Below are 19571 nucleotides of genomic sequence, written 5' to 3'. Positions count from 1 at the left end.
TTAAATTTAAATTTATAATAAGTGTATGAAGATTTAGTTGAGTCAAGTAAATAATTATTTATTTTAATTTTCGTGCACTTAACTTTCACGTGTATTTTTGAAAAATAATAAGTTTTAAATTTTAATTAAATTTTATTTTTTATTATTATTTATATATGATTGGTGATGTGTGTGAAATAGTATAATTAAATATATGGATATGATGTGTGATAGGTGTACAATTTGATATAATTAGAGAAAATAATGAAATATTAAAATATTTTATTGTATATATATTTGAATTATATTAAAATAATAATATTTTTGATGAATTTCATGATAAAATTAAAAATATTTATGTTATTTTTAATTGTCATAAAAAAAACTTAATTATTTATTTAATTTGATTCTCACGGAAATAATAAAATATAACTTTTTTATATTACATTATTTGTAAAAAATGTGCAAAAAATACATCATTATTTTCATACTTAATTTATTATTGTTAATTTATAATTGATGCTATATATATAAAATAAATTATCTTGATTATATATAGATAAATGTGTTAAAAGTAATTATTATTTACCATATTTAAAATAAATTATAACATTAAGAAAAAAATATTTTAATGACAATTAAAATAGACTTTTTTTTAATAATTTTAGAACCTTCATATATATAGGAAACATAAAAAAATTATACTTTACATATATAACAATCGCAGAATCTTCGTAGAAAATTCACCTTTTTATGTCAGTTTAAGAGATACATCATATAAAAAATTCTAATATATTTTTAATTTTTTCCCTTTTTTCTGAGTTAAAATTATATCCAAATAAAAAAATATAGAAATATAATATTTCAACCGTCATAAAATGTATTATTTTCTATAACAAGTAATATTTTAATCATCATAATAAATTAATATTTTTTAAAAAAAAATCAATTTATTTTATCATGTTTTCTCTATTCATTAATTGTTCGTCAACCTGCATATAATAATATACAATTTTCAAACAAACTAATTCTTTTATAATATTATCCAATAAACATTGTGCAAAAAAACTAAGTTGTATATTTAAATAAACTAACAAATTTTACAACTTATCGGAAACACTTAAAAAAAAAAAAAAAGTTTATTACATCCTAATCCTAATGTCTTCTATATCTCTATCTTAAATATAGATAAAATATTGACTGAAAATATGTCCTGCAAATGAAAGGAAAAAACAAATGTGTTAACCTTTGGGACCACCAGCTAATTAAATTCAATGTGAAATGAAAGGAAAATATGCATGGAGAATCAATTAAATTCTATCATTCAGATGAATCAGAAATTTTTCCTGTTCCAGACCATGAATGCTTAAAAATTTGCATTGAATACCTGTAATCAAGGGGGGCAATGTTAAGTATTTCAGCTTGAATGAGGACAAGAGAAACGTATGTTGAGAGAGATTGAAATTCTTATATTATCATTCTCACCTTAGAAGTTAAACACTTATAAAACTGAAACACAGTGACAAATTCAGCCACTTGAAAGAAAACAACATCACTTATTTGAATTGAAGGATGTTCCCTTTCGATACATTCACTGATACAGATTCAAATTGTTGTGAGATTACTTCGCTTTACAAGTGGAAACCAAAAGAAATAAATATATTTGTAAATAATACAATTTATTTGAGAACAAAAGGCATACCATGGTATCCCCCAGAAAGAAATTGATTTGCAAAGCCATGAAGAAACACCAATATCTTATCTTTGTTGAAGGCAACCTTCGATGATCCCACACAATCTTGGATGACAGCAACTCAACTGTCAAAATATTTGGGTATTATCCACCTAATCTAATTTAAAGAATTTTTAAACCTGCCTATTTGGGTGATTAAGTAATAAATATCATAATTTGCTCTATTTGTTGAGTCCAGAAGTAATAATCGAAACACAACTCTGTCTCATTCCTTTTTATAAAAACTAAAACCGAAAACCAACTTCAATTAAGCGTTTTGCATTGAGAAAATAAACAAAACATACTTTAGTCATCCAACTTTTTTCAGACAAATTTTCCATAGGTACTCTTAAATTATAAAGTAAGTATTACATTGACTGGATGAACAATATTGTAGCAAACAAGCAATTCCAATTCAAAATCACAAAAGATCAAATTAGAGCTAATTCCAATTCCAATTCCACCACAGACAAACCATGAAACGAAGAAAACTGAGCTAATCTTCCTCAAAATTGATGCAAGAAAAACTCATCCTGAATGCATCCAAAAAATATAAACTATTATGATATATTCTACAGTAACATGTGTCTAATAAATACAAAACCTGAACAAATAGTGTCATTGGTTTAGTCCTATCTGATTCTGCAGAAATACCTAATATAAGACCACCTCCAAACATAGCTTTCCGTCAACCCTTATCAAGAAATATGTGTCTAGCCTCTAACATGCAGAAGCTATGTTGGTAGGATTAAGCCAAAATATCTGTGAAAATAACCTAGGTAATATAACAAGGTTTAAATTTATAAATAAAATCAAGATATGCCTCAATACAGCTTGTTGTAGTGATTCAACATAACCACTTTGATAAACCTGATCTGCTTAAAACAATCTCCAGCTGTTAGATTATAGGTATCTTCCGTTGTTAAGGAGTAGAAGATGCTACACCAGTTCAAGTTTAAGATATGTATCAATTTGGTGTGTGCCACAAAAGTGCAAATCATTATATTACCAATGCAGTGACATATTATGATACAGGAACTCCAAAACCTTGCTTGCAGTTGCAGCTATCTATTGTAAATAAATAATACAAGGATAACCAGAAATCAAATCAAAGTCAAAAAAGAGTTTCTTGCAGAGTATATTTTAACCCTGCTCGTAAATCGTATCAAGAAAGGAGCCTGTTTCAATATTTCATTTGCTTGTGTATTTTCTATTAAAGCCTGTGGAAAAAGGATTATATTATACATACAGAAATTCCAGTTTCCATAACCATAATCAATGAAAGAGAATACCTGAGAGATAAATAGGTCATTCACACCAGCATGGAAGTTACTGTGGGATGTAAATTGCCGCCTATTGTTCGGGAGATTCACTTGAGGGCGTAGTGATGTAGAACCGATTCGGTTGGGTTGAAGTCGGAACCGAAGCGAACCAGTTATTCAAAATGACGAAGTGGGTGGCGAGTTTGGCGTAGACGGGGAGGGTTTAGGATTTGAAGCCGCAGATGACGGTTTTGTCCATGCTAGGGAGGATGGACTCTGCTTGCTGCGCGAAGCCGTTCATTGGGGCTGGAATTAGGATTGTATCATTGGATTCGAATATTTGCTCGCGGATGGCTTGGAACGAGTGGTCGGGGTTGGTTTCGATGAAGACGGCGTCGTTGGAGATGGTGACAGCCGCGACGGAGAAAGGGTTCGATTGTGAAGCCGTCGATGTCGGGGCGCGAGGGTTTGGGCCACCCGAGGACATGGTCAAAGGAGCGTTCTCCATCACTATCACCACCACGATTTTGATCGGACCAGAGAATTTGTGCTTTTTTCTGATGCGGTTCTAATCGAACCTGCTGTATTTTCTAGCGCTTTTCAATTGCAACAATTTTTAGCGCTCAACGCTCAATTTGCATTCAAGAATGAAAAGAGAAGTTAAAATTAGAAGAAACTAGTTATTACTAGGGTCCTAAAAAAAATACATATTAAGTAGTTATTGTCTCATTTTTACTTTTATCTAAAATAATAAAGTTAACATTTATTACAGAAATGCCACAATATCATTTTTTTATGATAGGTAATATTCAACTGTCATAATAAATTGTTATTGATTATTTTTTTCTATTAGTATAACATGATATTTCATATTAAAATATAGACACTTACGAATATTAATTGTTAAAGTAAGTATAAAATAACTCTTAATTTATGAATTTTTACATTTTTACATATTTTATGGTTTGTAATTGAATAAAAACGATTTATATCCAATTTTGATATTAATTTCAAGATTTTATGGGAGTATGAAGATGATTGGGCAAAAGGAGAATATACAAAGCTAAAAATGAAAAGTTGAAATGCATCAACACTCACCAAGTTGCCAAACGCGCAAAAGAACCATCTCACCACCAGGGGGCTCGCTCAAGCGAACTATATTTCGCTTGAACAAGATAGCACCAGTAAAGTTGGGTTGGACGTCGTTTTGCTCACTCAAGCGAGCCCATTCTCGCTTGAGCGAGAATCCACTTAAGCCCACGAAAATTATGTTAAATAGGGGACTTGAGGATAACCCTAGTATGCAGGATTGAGAGGAAAACACCATTAAGTGACTTGTAACCCAATTGGGAGAATAAGAGGTGTGAGAAACATTCGAGGAGGCAGTCGTCAAGGAGAAACATCGTGGATCTTCTTTTCATGCTTTCCTTGTGTGTAATAGTCATCATGAGTGGCTAATTCTACCTTTTGGAATTTAGAGTAATATGTTCAAACTCTTATGTAGTGAGGTGATATTTGAATAATATTTTGTTCTTGATTGATTATTGGTATTATTGTTTTTCTTCTAATTCTTGATCTAGAATCTTAAATTTGACTGGAAAGTATTGTTGGGTCTATTAGTGTCTAAGTTCAAGAGGGGAGGGGTGAATTGAGCTTATAAAATTTTCACAAGAACACACAATTTTCAGTATACCAGAGGCAAAAAGAACAGATTATTTTTACATGAAACAGATTGATTCTTCAGAGCAGTCTAGCACAATTTGAATTTGTTCAATATAAAATTGTGATCAACAGAGGATTATAACAGAATCAAATAAGCTGAATATTCTGAGGATGAAGGATACAACTATGCTTAGAAATCAAACAAATTTACTCAACACAAGGTTTTAAGTAGAATGATTCTTTCTCAGATTTTAATGATTAGACTGTTTGTTCACAGATCACTTAAACTATCATATACAATTTCCTTGTTTGTGATTAGAGAGCTTTAACAAATCAGGAAGAACAGTTTTTACTTAAACCCAGAATTAACAGATTCAATTTCAAAAGAACAGATTTAGTTCTTGACAGAATTAAGCAAAACCAGAAATGAGTGCAGGGATGAGAAGAAAAGGCACACAAGTTCTTATACTGGTTCACTCATACAGAGCTACGTCCAGTCTCACCTTACCCCAAGGTGGAATCCACTAAAAACAGTACCAATTACTTACAAACACAGCAGTTCTTGAACACTACAAGAACAACACAATCAATGCTGAAAAACCCTATTTCAGCACACCTTGCACTCCAAGAAACCCTATCAAGGAGTGACTAACACTTACACCTTTACAAACCAGAATAAAGGAAAGATTACACCTGAAAAGAAGATGCAAGAACTCAAAACCAGTAGTTCAATTTGCTGCAGAACTGCACCAGCACCTTCACCAAGATCAAAGGTTTCCTAGAACAAGCACACTTGAGAATCTCTTTGGAAAACCTTTCAAAAAACTTTCAATCCTTCTTCTCACATGGAAAATGTTTGATCTCTGTCAAAAACGTAATTGCTCGGCCCCTTTTCATGTGAGAGAGACTTTTCTTTATATAGAAAACAGTTTCTAACTTCTTTTCAAAAAACAGTTGAAAAGCAGTTATGAAAACAACAGATTCATTTTTGAACTTAACAGATTTATTTTGTGAAAACCGCCAACTCAGCTAACTGAAATAACTGTCTGAGTTGTACCTTTGGTGCCCTAACTAACTTGAAAAAAAACCTTTCAGCTGACCAAAGAATAAACTTGTTCTTTCACAGTGAAACAGATTAAAATATAGCAAACAGGCCAGCTCAGCTTTAACTGAAATAACTAACTATGCTTTGCTTGTGGTGCCCTAACAGAATTTTAGAAAAGCCCTTTTAACAGAGAAGAAATAAACCGATTCTTTCTCCATAAAACAGATTTATTTTTGCACTGATTTAAAACTTTTAAGAGCACTTTTAAAAGCTTTTCAAAAACCCTTTAACCACATCATGTGCTTGATCTAGACTTGGTTAGGCATCTAGGATGGGTCATACAGCAAAAGGCAACCTTACACAAATACAAGCCTACATACAAGATCATCTAAACCTATTACAAACTTTACAACAAACTAGTTATTTTTCTACATCAAACACACACTAACACTAGGTAGAGAAGAGGCTTCATCCATCTTCAACAAGTATTTTTAGGGTTCTAACCTAATCAATAATACTTAACATATTTGAGTGCTAGGAATAGAATTAAATGTTGTCACAATGAAATGATAAATAAAGTATGTAATACTTAGATGGTGTAATTATCATTAGACCGTCTAAACATGGTAATTAAGGAGGATTAAAGTTTCTACCCCTTAGACAATGTAATTATTATTAGACCGTGCAACATGAGTTAGACAATCACAATTAAATGAGAATTAGACTTTTTAACATGAGTTAGACAGTCACAATTAAATGAGGATTAAGTATATAATACTTAGAGAGTCTAATTATCATTAGATTGTCTAAAAACAAATTTCCATTCATAATTAAATGAGAATTAGATTGTCTAACAATGGTTAGATACTCATAGTTAAGGAGGATTAGAGTGTCTAACCCTTAGACAATCTAATCATATCATTAAACCGTCTAACACAAGTTAGACGATCACAATTAAATGAGAATTAAACTCTCTAACATGCTAAAAAAAATACATTGAACAATAAAATGCACTCCTAAACTGAACTCAAAACACAACACAGTTACGCTGTTCGCACACAACACGCACTCTCCTTTGCAACGCCGCCATTCACTCCGCTTACGACTCTGCATGGCTTCGTCTGAAAATGTTGCGCGCTACTACCGCTCCGCTACTGTCTCCACTCCTCGTCTACGTTCCAAAAAAAAAAAACGAGTCGGCCCGCGGACCAACCCGCATGTGAGACGCATCATGAAAACCAACCCGCATTTTGTATGCAGGCGGGCCTATGCGAGACAGTCGACCCGCTTTATCACCCCTACTATCTACCTTTGTTTTGTATGTGTTGGTACATTTCTAAAATGTCCCTCTTAATTTAATTTTATTCTATATTACTCTGTTAAAGACATGGACAATTAGAAACATTCAAACAAAGTTTTTATTTATTACATTTACATTCATTTATTTCGGCCCTTTGTGATTTATTTGCATCAATTAACTATTGCTGCATTTTAAAATATCAACGCCTATATAACTTAAATATGGATTTGATTTAGAGTTGGAATAACTGTGTTGGTAATCTTGGGTGAGCAACTGCCAGAAGTGGTTGTGCAAGAAGGATATCATGGTCTGACTCAGAGAGGTTGATGGTTGAAACATTGGGTGGTGCAGTCCAAGTGAAGCCATGGAGCAATCTAGCAAATAGCATCACTGTCATTGTGGTTCCAAGCATCACTCCGGGACACCCACGCCTTCCTGTGCTAAATGATATCAACTTCAAATTTGGTTCCGTCAAAACCACATCATCTCCATCACTCTTCAGGTGGCGTTCAGGTTTGAACTTGTAGGGTTCATTCCACACTTTTGGGTTTCTTCCAAGTTCTTGTCTGCTTAGCAGTACATGGCTACCCTTAGGGATGAAGTAATTTCCCACCATGGTGTCACTCATAGAGACATGGGGAGGAATAAAAGGTGCAATGGGATGAAGACGAAATGCTTCTTTTGCACAAGCCTTCACATAGTTTAGCTTAGGTATATCTGATTCTTGGACCATCCTGTCTTTTCCTACCACACTGTCCAATTCTTCAACAGCTCGATGGAGCAACTCTGGTTGGTTAATCATCTCAGCGAGTGCCCATTCAAAAGCATTTGATGGATTGTCCACTGTTGCAAGCATCAATTCCTACAAAGAGTTTCAATATTTAATTCAAATTTCATCTCCACAACATGCATGAAATGAAATGTTGCCAAATCAGAAAATATTGTATATGATCTAGAACTACCGTACATGATCCCATCCATTTTACAAACTATTAATTCTATGGAGGATAAAAGAAAAGGGTAAAACGAGAAACTGATAGAGGTGAGAAGAAAAGAGGAGAAATATAGAAAGAAAAGAAGGTGAAAGTGGATGGAAAAGAAAATAAATGTATGTTTATAAATAAACCCCTCTCCCGCAAGAAATATGAATTGCATTTACGTGTTAGTATAAGTGTACGAAAAAACAAACCAAGAAAAAGTGAAGTATATTACTATGATTTGTGCGTTGATCTCTTCCAATGTTAAGGATGGGTTATTGTTGGAGTCTTTCAGAGAGATGAGAATATCAAGCCAGTCCTCTTCATCAACCTTTAATCCATCGTTCCATTGTTTGATTCTCTGTTGAACGATGGGATCATGATACTTCTTGATGATGCTCAAAGCTTCCTTCACTTTCTTCTCGTGACCATCCAAATCAAGTGCCCTCAAGCATGGCATATAATCAGAAACAGAAAAGGAATAAATGTAGTTGAGCAAATCAAAGATGGAATCAACATGTTCTACTTCCTCCAAACCGGGTCCTCCATCCTCTCTAGCCTTCCCAAAATACCTTGCATTAAAAGTAATTTTTCTGATAAGGTTGCCACAATAATGCCTTGCAGCAGTCCTAACGTTCACAAGGCCAGAAATACCATCGTTCACCATTTTGCACTTGTTGTAGACGTAAAACATAAGGTTATCAGCTTCTTCAGTCCTTTTGTCGTGAAGCCATAGGTGCTTGTGTGGAGAGAGCAAATCCTTGGTTACGATTTTCTTCATTTTCTTCCACTGGTCCCCAAAGGGCACAAAAATTGTTGTTGAATATCCACTAGTGACGAGTTCAGTGGACATGCTTAGTGATCTTGATGCAAAAGTTGCATCTTGTTTTCTCAAGAACTCAGTAGCAATGGTGGGAGATGTGACTGGGATAACATAGGCATTTCCTAAGCGGATACATGCAATTTCAGTGTTCATGTCTTTCATGAGATTATGTATCCACTTATATGCAGGTTTGTTTGCAAGCATTTCAGGAAGGTTGCCTACTATAGGCCATGGTTTGGGACCTGGAGGGAGGTTTGGCTTCTGTTTCTTGGAATAACTCTCTGTGAAGTTAGACCTTAGGGTTTTGATCATAATCATGAAGCAGGTGATTATCGCAAGCAAAGAAGGCCAAGAGCTTTGAAGATTTGACAACAGAAGAAATGGAGTGTAGCCCATGATTTGGAAAAGTTTTGTAACTGATAAAGGAAAGAAAGAAAGGTGAAGAAGTACTTTGGCTAAGGTGTTTAGAGAAAAAGGGTGATCCATGACCAAAACTTGATGCCTATTTATAGCACAGCTAAAGCTGCTGCATACGAATATTAAAGATATGCATTATGATGTTAAATTCTTAGTACGGGATATATCGTGAAAAGCCAAAACCACGTGCATGGTTAAACTTTTTTGGATTTGCATGGAGTGGAAGAGTACATAAAATGTGTGTAGTGTGTTAATTTATTTTTACATTTTAATATTATTATTTAGAGTGCTATTGTAAGATATTTTTTTAAATAGTTTATGTAAAAAATTAGTTTTCAAAAATATAAATTAAAGTTAAAATAAATTTTCAATCAAGAAAAAGATACAGTAAAATAAGCCATTTTAATATTTCAATTAATTAATTTTAATTTTTTATTTTAATTATTTAATTTTTAATATAAAACATATATTAACAGAATATTATATGAATTTCATTTTATTTATTATTATTTTTTAATTTTTATTATAATGTAACAAAAATATATTTATAAATAGTTAATTATTATTTACATTTATATATTTCCATTATTTATTATGTTAGAATAAAAGAAGAAATATTTATTATATTTTATTTAACTAATCGATTAATTATTATTTTTAACCAGTTATTATTTCTATTTAAAGTAAATAATAATAAATATTTACAAAAGATACCTTTCTTGCCAAATTACAGTGAAAGTTTTATGTAAAAATATCCTTATTTTTCGTGATTTATTATACTTTTTTTTTTATTTTCTGTACCTTTGTTTGTTCTTAAAGTTTTCATCGTTGGAAATAAATGCTTCTTTTAAAAAAATAATCTTTTAATAATACTTTTGTTAATAAAGAATGGATTGTTAAATGGTGTGGCGTCAATTATTTTTTGTATTATTTTCGGACACAAATTAGTTAACAATGCATAATTAATTATTATTTTTATAGGCAATAAGCAATTAAGATAAATCGGTCCACTTAAGGGGTGGTCCAACTCTCATACCGAGAACAAGAGATAAAAATTCCTTTCCCTCTTCTTTTCTAAAATCCACATATTAATCCTCTAGTTCCTTATCCAACGCTAAAACAGAACCAAAGACAAAATACTGCACAATTATTAAATCGAGTACATACATACCAGGAGTTCTAGACACCATTCAGAGAACGAGAAACTCATTGATGGTATCTTAGAATTATCCAGGACCAAACCTTGACCTGTGCTAGAGAAAATACTTTGATATGACCAATCACTCCTCCTTTAAACAAACAATTATTTATGTGTCTTCAAATCTCGCTATTCAAAGCTATCCAAATATTATCCATAATAAAATTAACTGAATTAGGTGCATCCAAAAACTTGAAATGTTCAATATGTGACTCGGGAACAATAAGATCAACTGAATTCAATCGTAACCAGTCATAACATAGGTTCCAAACTCTCCAAACAACCCTGCAACCGAAGAAAAGATGATTTGTTGACTTCTCTGATAGCCTGCATAAGCTGCAAATATTATTCTCAATCTGAATCCCTCATCTCTCTAGATCTACCTTCGTGGCTACCCTGTTTTCAATCACCTTCCAAGTTGTGACATGAGCTGAAGGCAACGCTTTAATCCGCCAGAAAGAATTGTAAAATCTCAAATTTTCCTCTCCTCCTTCTCCCATTAATAAACCGTAAGCAAACTTGACTAAAAATCCTGTTGTCTCTCTATCCTTTCAAATCCATTTATCCCTTATATCTGACTCTATTCTCCTATTAGTAATCGTCTCTAAGAGTTGTCTTTCTTGATCCTCCTCCCAAGCGAAAAAAAAACCCCTTCTCCACCTTAAATTCCACTCCCAGATTCCGTTAATCCTTGATCCACATTCACATATGTTTGCTTCCTTAAGAACAGATAAAGAGAATAACCTTGAGAATCTACTTGCATAATTAATTAATTACACAACTGAATTATCCATTTTCCATTTGATATACACCCTTTATCACTATACACTACAAGAAAATCATGAAATAGAAACTAATTTTTAGTGACAAAAAATAATTAGTTACTATAGTGACTAAATTAAAGATAATTTAAGAGACTAAAGATTTTTTGGTTTCTAAATTAGTTTCTATTATTGTTAAATGGTTTCTAGGTATCTAATTAGCAATCAACGTTTTTTCTAACAAATTTAGAAACTAAATAATTGGTAGTTAAAACCTTGGTTGTTAATTAGATATCAATTTAGAAACCGTTATTAACAAGAAACTAATTTAGAAACCAATTTTTTTTTCTAGTTTTTGGTCTCTAATTTAATTAGTATAGTAACTATTTTATTTTTTCTAAAATTGATTTCTATTTCATATTTTTTCTTGTAGTGACAATTTAAAAAAAAAAATATTTTAAAGATATTCTAACCCTATAACGTATAGTAGAGGTTATGAACAGCATAATCTTCAAGAAAAACAAACAAAATAATATCTCTCTGTCACCAACTGTTGATAGAGAATAAGGTAGTTCTCTATTAACATTAAAAAAAATCTCGAAAAGCATAAAACTAAAGAACTGTTATGAAGATCCCAAATTTGATGATGAAACACTCTAAAATATTTTATATTTGTTTAATTTATTTATTTTTGAAAAAAAAAATCTCAAATTTGATGGAAGTTGTAAATAATTGTTGATATATTTTATAATATACTGTGTGTTGTTGGAAGATGAGAGGTGTAAAAATCAGTAGGAAAATTATACAATGACAATCTAGCTCCAGTATACAATTCTCTTTCTTTACCTAAAATTTTAACTTTTGTATGAAATGATAAAAATACCCTTTTTTTTATATCATCAATGAAGAGTTGTATAGTGGAGCAAGTTGTCCATATATCATTGCTCAAATCAATATAATTGACATGCGACGTGTCGCGAGGAACAATGTAAAACAAATGGAAAATGTGTAAGTACTTGTGAGGCGCAGAGCAAACTAATAAAATTGTGGTGAAGAAAGAATGAACAACGTACACGAGTTAAGTAACAGAAGGATACAAATTATGCAGCTTTTTGTAGGCCTGTTGGTGCTAACAGATATGGATGAGGGGAGATGTATCAGAAGGATACAAATTTGATCCTACCAGTATTGGGAAGCAGGCCAAAGTTTTAGAGTATAATTGTGACAGCAGGAGTGATTGGTGTGTTCATTGTATATCAAACATAATTTTAATAAAAAAATATATAAAATGAAATTATGCAGCTCAAATATTACTTCTGTATTTGTTAGAAATAAAAAAAGTGAAATCGTGGCTTCCCAAACATGATTTATTTAATTTCATAATTTTTCTACAATTTATTTATTTTGATAATTTCTTTAAAATTTTATATTAAAATGATAAAGTTTCTCGTATATAATACCAAAAATATAAATGATTTTTTTTTAAGAACTACATATAAAATAGTTTAAACATGTTGTGTTAGAGGACTGTTTTGTCGGGAGTCTTTCTAAAGCTTCAAACATAAAGGTAGTGAAGGAGAGTTTTCTTATGGGAGGGTTCAACTTTGTGCGGCTAAGATACCTAGATCCGAAGTATGTCTTATTATCAAGTGATGTGGAGGGTTATGTAGAAAAGCTTATATGGAAAAAAATAAAGAATGATTGAACGACATTTCTGACTCTATAGTTCCTTGGTTTGAGTCTTTTGAGGTAGTGGATAAACTTGTGTGGGTTCACTGTAGAGGAATTCCTTTGAATTTCTGGAAGCAATCAATGCTTTGAGCTTGTAGTGTCTCTTGTTGGAACTTTCATTGAGGTGTACGAAGCAACAACTTCACGGAAGATTCTTGAATTTTTCAGACTTCGCATCAGAATGTCATTGGGAGCTTTGGCAAACCTGTTTAAAGTCGTAAGAATTAATGATGTTCTATGCAAGATTTTTTCCGAAGAAATGGCGGTTGTACAAACAGTCGCACTTGTAAATGAACTTACTTACAAAAATGTCACTGCATTTTTTACAAAAGCGTTTGAGCGCAAAGCCGCACTAAATAAACCGCACTTGTTTATACATTTTGTACTAGTGTTTGTTCTTTTATAAATCTGTAAAGTGTGTGGAAATCCTGTAAAATCAGAGGGTGTTCTGACTAAGGGTGTATTTTGCAAAGAGGGTGAGTGGTTATTGTTGTATCAAGATCACTTCTTTGTGGTTGTGTGAATTGTAATCTATGATTGGTTACTAGTGGAACCCAGTGGTTGTTCTGGAAACTAGATGTAGCTCAAGATTGAGTGAACCAATATAAATTGGTTGAGTAATCTAACTCTCTCTCTCACTGATTATAAACTGTTTGTTTTAATTTTGCTTTTGTTACTACCATAAACAACCGGTTAAAACAAAGTCTCAACCGATTGAAATTCTACAAACAGTTTCTTTTACATTGGTTGATTGTTTTCCTTGATTGCTTAATTTGTGATTTGTGATATATTCAATCTTTGCGAAAATCTTTTGATAAACAATTCACCCTCTCCCCATCTTATTTAAGCCATTATAATTCCAACAACTTCAGGGTGTTCCAACCCTTATACACAAAGTGACAAAAGCCAACCTGCTCAGCAAGTGTTCAATCAGGCTCTTCATACCTTTAAACCAAATCTCAAAAGAAAGGAATGACGAACCACTCCAAAACCCAACCCCTACTATCATGTCCGTGTTCAAACAATCAGTCTTTAGTCTAACCAATACACACAAAACAAACCCTACTATAACCAAAGAAACTACCTACACTATTACAAATCATAAGAAAAATAGATATTTGTTGTACAATATGTCAAAAGTTCATGCATAAAGATGCTTGGGATAGACAAGAATTATGGGTGACGACATGGTGCATTTTGTTTACTATAGGGTACAATTTTGTTCTAAAATTATTGATTTTGAAAACATTTCAGAGTTAATTATGTGTATGAAAAGTGTTGTGTTTAAAAAAAAAATGATATACTTTCCATATTTAGGTAGAAAAAGAAGTAAAAAATGTATTTTATACAACAGTTTCATTTGCATGTTTCATTTCTTATTTTTTTTTATTATAGGGATTATATGTACCACTTTCATTTTGAAGTTTTTAAATTTTGTTATGTAGTTTATAAAAAAAATTTATTTTCATATGTTGTTTTATTTAAGAAATTTGATTAATAAATTAAAATTAAAATATTAATAGAATGTAATTTGAAAAAACAAACGCGAGTAAAGAAGACTATTGTTGATGTAAAACAAATACAAAACATTGTTAAAATATAATAAAAATGTTAAAACTTTTAGTTGTAGGTCTAATAACATGGTTATGTTGGAAACATAATGGACACATATCTGACGTGAAGGACCAATACGGGAGAAGGTGTGAAGCTGGGTGGAAGGTAATCCGTCAACACTAAGTTTGTAGGTAATTTTTGTATATTAGTGCAGCAATTGTTTTTTTCTAAGCAGATAGAGGAGACTGATCTTTTTGTCTTTGTGTAATTTTGATTTGTTAGTTGATGGCCCAACATATTATTGGTTAAAAGTCATTGTTATTGAAAATTCAAGAATTATTATATAAAGGTCTTATATAAATTTAAGAAGAAAATTCCTTTTTATCTTGTTTACTTTAAAAGTCGGTGTTCTCACTGCAAGAAAATCATGAAATAGAAATTAATTTTTAGAAACCAAAATAATTAGTTGCAATAGTAAATAAATTAGAGACCATTTTAAAAATTAAACAAAATTTTAGTTTCTAAATTAGTTTCTATTATTGTTAAATAATTCTTAAATTGGTATCTAATTAGCAACCAAGGTTTTAGAAACCAAATTTAGAAACTAAATAATTGGTAGTTAAAACATTGGTTGCTCTAAATAATTGGTAGTTAAAACATTGGTTGCTAATTAGATACCAATTTAGAAACTATTTAACAATAATAGAAACTAATTTAGAAACTTATTTTTTTTATTTTGTTTTTAAAAAGTACTTCAATAGATGAGAAAAAAAATATAAACTATCATTGACATCGACTCTTTTTTTTTATCAGCAATAAAAAATAAATAAATGGAAACCACTTCAGGTGGTCCAACCCTTTTACAAGAACACAGAGAATCCAACTCCTAACTTGGCACGCAAAACCGTTAGACAAAGGACCAACCAAATCAAGCGATAACTAGCTTTACTGAATCAGTCGTATACAGGTCAAAGGATCCATAACCCAACAGGGTAGAAAAAATAAACTTCGCAAGACTTTGCAGCAATCCAAGACCTAACATTTACTTGTGCTGAGGCAAAAACTTCTAACACATCTACCATCGTTCCATTAAACCATGTGAGACTATATTAACAATATTGACACTCTTAAAATATTTTATTTAATTAATTAATTTTTTTTTATAAAAAATATATAAACTATCATTATTGACAAACAACCAATAGAAAAATGCGAGGATTGAAATTTAAATGGACCTCGTAAGCATGAAGTACGACACTTATGGAGTAGGAGTAGACAAAAACACACATACGTGGTCCAAATCAATATGTTCCCATTCACGTTTTAATTATTTTTTTTATAGTTTTAGTGCAAAGCGTTTATATAATTTCTCAAATATGCATTATTGTGATACTATGTGGCTCACTTTTTATTCATTAAAAAATTTCTAATGCAAATAATCTTGTAATTACTTTTTATAGAATTTCAAAAAAATAATTTATGCTTATTTAGAATAATTAAAGTTACTTTTCGAAAAAAGTCATTTTATGATAAGTTACTCAAACTAGCTTCTCATTTTAATTAGACTTTAAATTCTTTTAAAAAAATTATTATTTAAAAACCTTAATAAAATTTATAAAAACTTTTAGTATGACAAAGTGTAACGATCAGGAACATTACGTGAAGCAAAATCATTAATTCATAATTGTCATAGTGATAAATTTTCATTTTAAAATTGATAATGGAAAGTGGTATCATCCACAGGATAACATATTTACCTTATATTTTTTTTGGTTGTTATTAAAGAATACATATGTGTAACATTAACACGCTAGAAGACACGGTTTAGCCCAAAACAAAATTCAAACGAGATAAATCTGTATACTAAAATTATTTTATATAAAAAATTAATATAATAAAATAAAGTTGAGAAAATTCAGGACATTTTTCAATGCATGAAAAACTTACAGTCCTGCAAAATAACTCAACAAATAATCGAAATTTTTTATTGATAAACTACTATTAAATAGAAATAGACAAAAATAATTAATTGTTGTATTTACTAAATTATATTTTTTTTTTGAGATTACAAAAATTATTAATATTTAAATTAGTTTTTGTTATTGATAAATAATTTTTTAATTGATATCTAATTATCTAAATTAGTTAATATATCAACTAATTATTTTTTATTTTTAAAATTAATTTTTATTTAATTATTTCTTTAAAAATAATAATTTTTTTATCTTTAAAATTATTTTTTATTTAATTATTTTTCTAGAAATCATAAATTATTATGATATTATTTTATCAACAAAGAATAAAAAATGGACATTTCTGAAGTGGCTTTAACCCTTATACAACTGTATGCAACCTCTCTCTCTTGCTTTCATATTCATAGACACGGCAAACTACTGCCAAAAACAAAAAAGAACATAGCATTTGATAAAGTTTACTTCCCGCAGATTATGCAACAGGCTCCTGCATAATGCAGTATACACCAACACCACTTAAGAATGCCTTTGCAACTAGAAAAATGAAAAGGTTCATGGTTGGCATGCAACAATACATCCATAGCTTGTCCGGTTGATATGCGGATGTAGTACCTTGTCAATGGCTTGGTGTACACATCATCAACACAAGAAGAGTGAGGTTATGATGGTAAGAACATAGCACCATAGATAGTGGCTCTTATCCATTCAATATGAGCATGCCACCATATGGTTCCTCCAAAGAAAAATCAATTTCATTCCAGGTTGGATGGGGCCTGAGTGATGTATGATGGCCATCTGTTCTTGGATTCCTTGGCTGCTTCAGTCCATGCCAGCGCATAGTTGCCCCCGTTGTAATCATCAATGTAGATTGTGTCTCCATGCTAGTTGCTCCTTCATTCTCCCTATGCTCCAAGATATGCTTGGATCCAAGCTGGTGCTTATACTGAACAGGGTAATCATTAAGGTTGTTGTGTGTATGAGTTTGATTGCATGTAAGATGAATTCTCCCAAATAATTCAAACTGCTCCCTTTACATTACCATATATTCCATCTTCCTTCCACTTCCACTCCAGCTCCATAACATAATTCTAAACAACTGCATAATAACACTTCCAGTCTTGATCTACATCACACCTTTACTCCATTCTTCCCAAGTTTCATTCAGGTCCAGCAACTGCAAAAACAACTCCCTCTCGTGCCCAAAATAGAACAAAACTGTTTCAGTGCTACGTAATGTTGGATGCTGCCACCATGAATTGAATATTGTGTTGTCTAACCTATCATCTGCATCACAACACACACTAATTAATTATAGCAACATCTATTTATACTCCTATCTATACAAAACATCATAACTCACAAATCAAACTCATGTTAACGATTGAATTCAAAATTAAGGGGGTATAACACCTAATTAGAATAAAAAAATTGAAATTTATTTATTCTTCTCCTCATCCAATTCTACGCTTGTAGTTGAGCCAGACTTACAATTTCCTCTACATTCACCTTCCCTTCTTTAAAAATCACTCCGTTTCTATGGTTCCAAATGCTCCATACAACCACTACCCACACCCCTTTTTCAAGCTCAGTTCCTTTTTGCATTAAACTGAAATAATACAAACAGATGCAAATGATGTTTCATATCATGGTGATATGCAGATTGTATCTCTACCCATTCAGACACCTTTGACCATACCTTGAAAGATACCATGCATACCCCAAAGGGATGACTTACTGTTTTCTCTTCCTGGTTACATAAAAGGCATAAGATTGATGTTAATGTTATCTTTCTTCTTCGAAAATTATCTCTTGTTGGTACTCTTCCTTTGAGAATCCTCCATGCCAAAGTTAAACCATTAGGTATGACTTTGATATCTTGATTTATACGAGAATTCAAACTAAAAAAAAAACATAACAGCTAAAATCCGTATATAGCATTATCTACGAATTATCACTACCAAAATCCATATGTAATGTATTTTATTATTTAATTATTATTTACCAATATTATTACACTAATGTCTATTTTTAGGATTATTATTGACAATTATTTATATGCAATTACAATTCTCTATAGTAGTTGTTTTAATATTATGTCAATTGTTCAGTTCCACCCTACAATAGTGCTAGCATCATGGCATTTATTCCATTTGATCCTATGCTAAAAGCGATTTTGTGTGAACTTTTGACTGTTTGTGTCTCTTTAGCACCCATACTATTTCTCTTGTTTCTTGTAGTGAAGATAATGCTTTAATTTTTCAAAATTTCTTATATACACACATAAAGTGTATACTCTTTTTTCCATATCTATTTGTCTTTCATTTTTATCTTCACATTTGAATATCATTTATGTCATTGATTAAGTTTTCATACAATGCAACTTCCCACTCCAGAGCCCCCCTTCTCCATCTCCATTGAAGGTCCATTTCCACATATTATTTTCTCAATATAAATTGATAAATAATTGTTAGTGGAGCTTTACAACATCATATTTTTTAGAAGGAGAATGGGATGGGCTTGTGTCATTTTAGCCAATCTGTTTTCTGTTTTAGCTTTTTAATACTGGTGTGTAGAATTTTATGTAGCTTGTATAAAGGTTTTGAAACCTCTCTTTAATTTAATTTTATTCTTTGTTAATAAAAAAATAGTTGTTGATCAATTAATTACACCATGCTATTCCTACAACTTAAATGATGTAAAGTTTTAATTCCAAGTCGAAGAAGTGAATTAATCAATTGCTAATAGCATATTATTGTGTTATTAATGAATTAGTTAGTTGATAAAATATTTTAGTATTCAGTTAAAAATAATAGTTCCTAGAATTATGGAACATGATTTTTATTTAATTTTTTTTTTATTAATAAAGAATGAAATTAAATTAAGAAGGATAAAAAAAGGTATCCCAACCCTTTACACAAACCCAACTATGTTTTAGGACCTAAAAAAAACACCCCAAAACAGGAAGAAATAATGATTTTTATTTAGTTATTTCAATATATTTAAATCCAAGTCATATTCGAAAAAATTTGAACAATTCCGCAGTGTAATAATGTTATATTTAACATCTCGTCACAAAAGTTAGAAGGTATTCATAATATTAGTATTTGAGATAAACAATACAAGTTCATAGTTAAATGAATGCTATTGTAACAATAAC

General features: G+C 31.0%; 1 protein-coding gene and 1 long non-coding RNA gene across 3 annotated transcripts; both read right to left on the bottom strand.

Moving 5' to 3' along the window:
- Window positions 1-991: 991 nt before the first annotated feature.
- LOC137831566 (uncharacterized) lies at window positions 992-3640 on the bottom strand. Of its 2 annotated transcripts, XR_011084449.1 has the most exons (3): window positions 3004-3640; window positions 1682-1797; window positions 992-1573 (listed from the first exon to the last, which is right to left on the bottom strand). It is a non-coding gene; the product is annotated as an uncharacterized lncRNA (long non-coding RNA). The 2 variants fall into 2 exon arrangements; XR_011084448.1 differs by having other exon boundaries at window positions 992-1797.
- Window positions 3641-7171: 3531 nt separating this feature from the next.
- Window positions 7172-9176, bottom strand: LOC137833099 (isoleucine N-monooxygenase 2-like). Its single transcript, XM_068641472.1, has 2 exons — window positions 8193-9176; window positions 7172-7842 (listed from the first exon to the last, which is right to left on the bottom strand). The coding sequence occupies exons 1-2, from the start codon at window positions 9174-9176 to the stop codon at window positions 7213-7215; spliced, it is 1614 nt and encodes a 537-aa protein (XP_068497573.1). The 3' UTR covers window positions 7172-7212.
- Window positions 9177-19571: the final 10395 nt, after the last annotated feature.

The sequence above is a fragment of the Phaseolus vulgaris genome, chromosome 6 (genome assembly GCF_000499845.2).
Source record: "Phaseolus vulgaris cultivar G19833 chromosome 6, P. vulgaris v2.0, whole genome shotgun sequence".
Taxonomy (NCBI): Eukaryota; Viridiplantae; Streptophyta; class Magnoliopsida; order Fabales; family Fabaceae; genus Phaseolus; species Phaseolus vulgaris.
Note: the sequence above shows the minus strand (reverse complement) of the source record. Positions and strands in the feature narration are given on the sequence as shown.